This window comes from Triticum dicoccoides, chromosome 3A, assembly GCF_002162155.2.
Source record: "Triticum dicoccoides isolate Atlit2015 ecotype Zavitan chromosome 3A, WEW_v2.0, whole genome shotgun sequence".
NCBI lineage: Eukaryota > Viridiplantae > Streptophyta > Magnoliopsida > Poales > Poaceae > Triticum > Triticum dicoccoides.
In genome coordinates, this window is record NC_041384.1 from 702,095,712 (window position 1) to 702,102,809 (window position 7,098).

At 42.2% G+C, this 7,098-nt stretch overlaps 1 protein-coding gene across 1 annotated transcript in view; it reads right to left on the reverse strand.

Annotated features, from left to right (window-relative positions):
- Positions 1-672: 672 nt before the first annotated feature.
- Positions 673-7,098, reverse strand: part of LOC119273299 — an 8,431-nt gene continuing 2,005 nt past the window's right edge. The window contains 11 exon segments of the mRNA XM_037554508.1: positions 673-1,030; positions 1,271-1,586; positions 2,295-2,374; positions 2,459-2,638; positions 3,243-3,341; positions 3,929-3,985; positions 4,551-4,673; positions 5,061-5,144; positions 5,668-5,807; positions 6,585-6,716; positions 6,845-7,036. Coding sequence (XP_037410405.1) covers positions 893-1,030; positions 1,271-1,586; positions 2,295-2,374; positions 2,459-2,638; positions 3,243-3,341; positions 3,929-3,985; positions 4,551-4,673; positions 5,061-5,144; positions 5,668-5,807; positions 6,585-6,716; positions 6,845-7,036 — 1,541 coding nt within the window. The 3' untranslated portion in view covers positions 673-892.

Consider the following 7,098-nt stretch of genomic DNA (forward strand, 5'->3'; position numbering starts at 1 on the left):
ATGTTTTAAATCCTTTATCCAAATACATGCTAGATACTGCTGCAGGAGGAACTTTTATGAGAGAGCATGTCACGCTGGTGCAAAGAAACTTCTAGATGTGGCATGTTGAGTGATTAAGTGATTAATTTTTAGAAAGGTAAATTCAATCACCGAAGAAAAGAATGAAGAGCTTACAGAAAACAATCGATGAGCCTAAAGGTATGATTAAAGACATAAATTTTTTTCCTACAAATGCTTTCACTGATATTGAGATGAATGATGTCAACTTCATCGTTTGCAATGGTTATAATACTGGGTGTAAGAATCAAAACTATACTAATAATCTAAACCCACCATATCCTAGCAATCAAATAATTATAATAGCAGAGCTATCAACAATAATCACCAAACTCTAGGATAGCATCAAAGCTATTATACCGTGCAGACCAAGCAAAATAATTATAATAGCAAAGGTAGCAATGTTAAAGCCTATGCCTTTGTCGAGTGTGTGCACGGTAATTTGCAAGCACATAAAACGTTTAAGCATATTTGATGTCACAAAATTTCAGATTTTTTTTATTTTGGTTTATTTTTATTTTTTTGATTTTACTGCTCATGAGGGTGTAGGGACACCCGGGAGCTATCACACCGTTCTCTTAAGTTTAACTAGAGGAGATTCATGGAGCCCTCCACCCTCAAATACATGGCAAAAGCAAATACATCATCACAACACCAGACAGAAACCTCCGAAATGCTTTAGCACTCATCACTTAACTTACACAAGGAGGATAATGATCCAAGAAGTCCATGTATCTTTCCCACAAGGCTACAAAATGTGTGCATGTGTTTGGAGCTACTGTATTTTCATGAACAGCCGTGTATAGATCACTTTTTTCTGAGCTGGGTGTATAGGTCACTTGGCCTTGGTGCTTTGAGACACCTTCAAGGATTCCATAGCTTTCCTGCACATTTCATGATTTGTTAGAGCTATGCTTGTTGCAAATGCAATTAACGCGGAATGTTGTGAGTACTTCTCAAAATCTCTAAAATCCTCATTCGAGGATAAAATCATAAAAGAGAACACTACATGTCCGACATGCAGAGGCATTGAAGGTTTTTTAAGTAAACGTCGATGCTTCCTAAAAGGAATAACTTAAACCGGCTGATTTCTCGCTGCGTCGTGAGGCGTCCGATTGAACAAGATCGTACGGCGCACTTCGCTTGCATGCAAACTCGCATGAGTTGGCCTGGAAGCACATCCACGTTCTCACGAGGCCCACCAACTGCCAACCTTATCTCCCTGGAGACCAGCATGCGTGAGCCACCCGTTTCGCATCTCCCCCAAAACGCGTTCTTCCTTCTTCGTCTCTAACCTCCCGCTCTCTCCGCCATGAATGCTACCACAGAACACCGGTGCTTCTGTGCAGCACGCATTGAAGTCGCCGGTGATTGCGATGCAGCACTCGTCGGTGCTGCAACAGCTGTCGGCTGCATCTGTCATTGCCGTGAGAAGTGGGGCATCCTCACCGGCGTTGACTGCTACAAAGCAACAAGGCGTGCGTGAGCTGCTGCAAGGCGGTCGGTGCAGCGAAAGACCGCGGCTCGTGCTGCAGCACATCCACGACTGCTGCAAGTCATGTTACGTCGACGGTCTGACGATGGTCTGAGAGCGGTGCTGCAATGGAGCATTGCCGTGGGTACTTGCGTTGGAGCTTTTGCTGCGCTACACAATGCTTCCATGGAGCTCCAATGGAGCATCGACGTAGCCATGGTGCTGCGCTGTAGCTTTGCATGCATCATGCAGTGTTATCATGAAGTTGCAACTTCTACAGCACCGTCATTGTTTTGTGGGCGAGGGATGCAACGGGACTGTGGGCGGCGCTGCACTCATCGGGGTCGCAGCATCGCCGCTGCTGCGAGGTCGCCGGCGACAGCAGGTGCGTCAGTGCTTCAGTCGCCGGTTTTCTCTTTGCATCATCACAGTTTGCTAGGCGGGTGTCGCACCAGCGGGGGCTGCTGGATGCAAGACGAGAGGAGAAGGATGAATGGGTGGCTGAGTTGATATGATCTGACGGGCCAAATGCGACTAATCGGACGGTTTGCTAGCCGGATGATCTGTAGCAGCCGCCTTCCTAAAATCCCCGAACAAACTTAAAATGGGATACAAAAGTCCAATCCTACGTTACACAAAGTTAAACTTTCAAGGTAACCATGTGATGTCATGAGGCAAGCGCTTCATAGACAATTAGCCTCCAGTGCAAGAGTTATCACCATAAGATAGATATGCTGTAACTGAAGGAAAGATAGGGTAATACCGCAATCCGTCCTCGATTTCAGCATTCCCTGGGTCCATCTTCAATACGTTCAGAAGCGCATCGCATGCACCCTTGTAGTCCTGATGATACGGGACCAGTTCAATGATTATGAAAGATTTGCAAAGCCGAAAGAAAAAGTCAAGCTGCTGTATTTTCTATCCAACCTTCAGTAACGCTAGAGCTTTGCTCTCCCTGTAGAAGGCCTTCGACCAATCAGGCCGCCTCTTTTTGCATTCATAAGCATCCAGTAAACTGAGCAAAGGCTTGCCTCCTTTGCCTATGTGAAGCCAGCAAAGGCTCCTGTTTGAGAACAACGTCGCATCATCAGGATCAAGCTCCAGTGCCTACATCGAACATGTTAAAACAACAGTTAACAGCAGATTACGTTTGTAAATTACAACTTTGTGAACACTGAAATAGGAACTGAAAATACTCAAAGAAGAAATACACACATTGCCGCACATATATGTACATATACAAGGTTTAGTTTACCTAACTTCAGTTCTAAATGGTTGTGCAGGACATTCATGCATGGATCATATGAAAAAACCAGAAATAACAAGTTGGGAAACCAACACCATAAAAAATATACTTCTTCTGTAACACTTAAGCGAAGAGTTCAAATGCTTTGCAAGGAAATTTCTAGTCTGCACTTTAAAACATACGTATAGTTTAAGTTGCATTTCTTACCAATTTAATCCAGTTTACTACTCCCTCTGTCCCATAATATAAGAACGTTTTTTACACTAGTGTAGTGTAAAAAACGTTCTTGTATTATGGGACAGAGGGAGTAAGTTTGAGCCAATTGCATAAACTTCTAAAGAGTCAAACTGAGCATTATGACATGAGAGTGGACAGGAGTATCTGTGTAAGTCGTTATGATTTGCGCAGTAAAAAATTGGAGGCTGGAAAAGGATAGACGCTGAGAAATATGATGCCATAATGTACCATACTGTAGGCTTCTGCTGCAGAAAGAAAATCCTTTCTTGCAACTGCCTTGCTCCCTTGTGACTTCAATTCTGCTACTTTCTTTCTATCCACAGGCTCCTCCTGAATCATCAAGATTTAATCGAAAGTTGATTTGATGCATTGGAACGCATAATAATTCTAAAGCAACTATCTAAAACTGTGATGTAAAGATTTCAAGAAAAAAGATTATTGATTTACATAGAAATCTTCTGCTCATCATTGCTATGATAGCAGACATAGTGTTTCCACTTTCAAGTACTCATGACAATCGACTGGCAACCATGTTCAGTATTGTACTAAAGATTACTTGCTGCCCGCATTATCACGAATTGGCAATACTTCCTTTCAGTAACTACTAATATCAGCATTGCACATCCTACATCTACGCAACCTCGCTTGCCATGTCAGTCCACCCCATCTTATATCTTGTAAATACTCTTTAGGCAATTTCCACATAACTACAGGTAATCACCTCTTGTGCACAGTCGGTAAAAAAGGATTTGCCGAGAAATTTGTAACTCGGCTAATGCCATATTTTCTCCTGATTCATGCCTTTGTTTTGTTCCCGAAATATTTACAAGGCCAACAATGTAAATAAATGTCAAATAATAATACACTGCTCAAGCAGCAGTGCATTAGAACTGGACATACTACTTTTACATGACCTACCTTTATGCACCCAAGTACTCCATGTCTAAGTAAGACACAAGAGATACCAATTTCTTTGAAACATTTCAGAGCAGCTTTCAGACAGGATATGCAACAGTGCCATTTCAACAACTTGATCTTTTCTTGGGTAGCATGAATGAAATAAACTGTATGAATACGAAATTATTTTGAGCCAAGTCATTAGCCAACTTGAGGAGGCATGCTGCTGACATAATCAGCAGATTTAACATTGATTTATGCAGAGCTAGTTATTCTGCTGATGCTCCAATCACACAGGGGATCAGGTCAGTTACATGAAATAATTTCTACCAGTATCATTCCAGTCAGGAAAAACTATCACTGCAGGATGCATTTAGTCAAGCAAGCACCAACTTTTTGACAATTTATTTTAGAATATACTCCCTCCGTACTAAAGTTGAGTCACTTATGTTGGGACAGAGGGAGTACATGATAATGAAATAAGTAAATTTTGCAACAAAGTAGTAATATCATACTTCTGGTTTGGCAATTTCCTCTTGAATATACAAGATTTCCTTGAAGCAAAACTTGCTGCCTTGTTAAAAAAACTGCAAGGTTCAAAGTGCACGAGTACAGTAGCAAAGAGATAATCTTATTTACATCATTACGAGCACGCCATTCACCACCAAACCCCAGTAGGCAATTCAAGCACTCCGCTGATCCATTTCTTGGAGCATCAGCTAAAGCGGTTAAGATAAAATCTCCATTGGCAACACCACCAGCCTATATGGGAAAAAGTTAATCAGTTCTCAAGATGTCTCGGTCACGCATCATATTTTTATGTGCAATTTCAGAAGTGAAATAGCAAGGCTAAGGCTACTTTATTTGCAAGCATGAAGTGAGTACTGGGATTTTTGCTTCATTGTCATCACATTTGTGGCAGCTAGTTGATGGTCACAGTTTCAGAAATAAAGGTTAAAAGACAGACACTGATAAGTGCACTGCAGGGCTAAACAGGACGGCATGCCATGTGGTAGCCTATGGTCACGAACCAAATCCCATGCAAACAAAGCTAAAGTTCACTAAGCTGGAACTTTTAAATGTTGGAAGCAAAAACACCTCCAATATACGATTCCAGGGACAGGCAAAGCTAAGTTAAAGTTATCATACCTGAATCAGGAGTTTTGCACATTTCACCGAGGAGACATTTATAGCAAAATAGAGAGGTGTCATACCATTTATCATCTTGTTGTACTGGAGAGAGACATTAAGCATGTTAGTTCCTACACTTATATCTATTGATACAAGGGATACAGGAAAATTAAACTACAGATAGAATGGTGAATACATAGAGCAATATTAACATGGCAAATTTCAGTAAAAACAGAGAGAGCAGAGAGAACGGTTTCCATGGCATTGGAAAATGAATCAGAACATTGTCAACATATGGTTATGGAATATCTTGTGTTTAGTTCCTGGCCAAGTATTCACTAGTACACTTTATTCAATTCCAAATGGCACTTAAAAAGGAGGGACAATACATGATAGAGAATAACCTATTATGGAGATTTGCAAATACACCAAAGGAAAATTGTTCTCAGAATAAATTGTTCATTGCATAAAAGTTGGAGCTTGGCAAAACCAAAAATGATAGAACTGTACAACTCTGATGGAACCGTATTTCTTTGATGAAGAGGAAACTACGCCTCAGACCAACCTTTTAGATTGCATACAATGCTATGAATGTTCAGGCAGAATTAGTATGCCATAAACTTACATCTGCATTGTGGCCAAGTAAAATCTTCATAGCACAGTCTTGCCCTTCAGTAGCAGCAATATGAAGTGGTGTCCCACAGCAAGTTACCGGGTCGGTGCAAGCTCCTCTTGCAAGTAATAGCTTTACCATTTCACAATATCCTGAATAAAGGAAAAACCAGGTAGTTATTACATAAGTGGACAAGCAATTTTAGCGATAATACATTTCTTTCCCGAAGCCTTGAGATCCCAGTTTATCCTCAGCGTGTGGTACAACAGTGCAATGAAGGGGAGAACGGTCAGAGATAATATTTACACTTGATAAAATGGAGAGGACCAGTAACTGTTTAAATCTTTGCAAACCTTGGTATTGATATTATGCAATCATACTTCTTATTCTTAATAGACGAAACTGCCTTTCTCCAACACGTTCAAGAAAACAATAGTGCAAACTGGACTGTAGGTCCCTAGATTTGCATGTATCGTTGGAGCAGGTCAACGAGTTGGTGCCCCCACCCCCCCAAAAAAACCTCTGTACACCATCCCTTATGAAAAGAGAAGGAGGATAACATGTATATTCAAGGGAAAAGGCTTTTGGACCTACTTGCTCCACTTATATGACTTTGAGGACACAAAATCCAATTTTGAAATTTATGGAGAACCTTGAAGCAATTGCGTCACAGAGAAAGGACCTATCATGCAATTTACTCTGGTGAATAACAAATACAAAGGCCACCGGACCACCCAAAAGATAGACCACCGCCCACATATAATGATATAAATTTGGATGTTTCTTTCAGCACAATTCAACCACAAGGCTCAAAGATAATTCACTTATTAGCACAGTAAAAGAAAACCTATCATGAATCAAGGGCAAATAGATCCTATGTGTCCACAGATGCACAAACAGAGATATGGTTCATGGACTTGGAGAGGGACCTGATCCAGCAGCAGAATGTAGAGGGGCAAATCCATTGGGGTCAACTCTGTCTGGATTGGCACCATGATCAAGAAGATACTCGAAAGTGCCCACCCTCTCACCGTACATAGCATGAATCAGAGGCGTTCTACCTGTCAATATATGACAATTGAATTTATTCATCGGAAACACGTGTTCACAGTGCGCACCAAAGAGCAAGAACCAGACGTGCGTGAGGATGCATTTTGTTGACAGAGATCAGAGAAAGAGATGGGCCGACCTCCGTTGTCGACGGCGTTCACGTCCACGCGCAGCTCCTCGACCAAGTAGGCGCACATCTCCAGGTTCCCCCTGGCGGCGGCGAGGTGCAGCGCCCCGACGCCCTCCAGTGCCTCGTCGTCTCCTTCCACGGTCACCGCCTCCACCGTCTCCCTGAGGCGGCCCCTGCCCTTGTCCAGCGCCCTCGCGTGGCCTGCAACCCGTCGGATCACACGAAAATCAGAGCCCGTGCGCGCAGAGAGAGAGAGAGAGAGA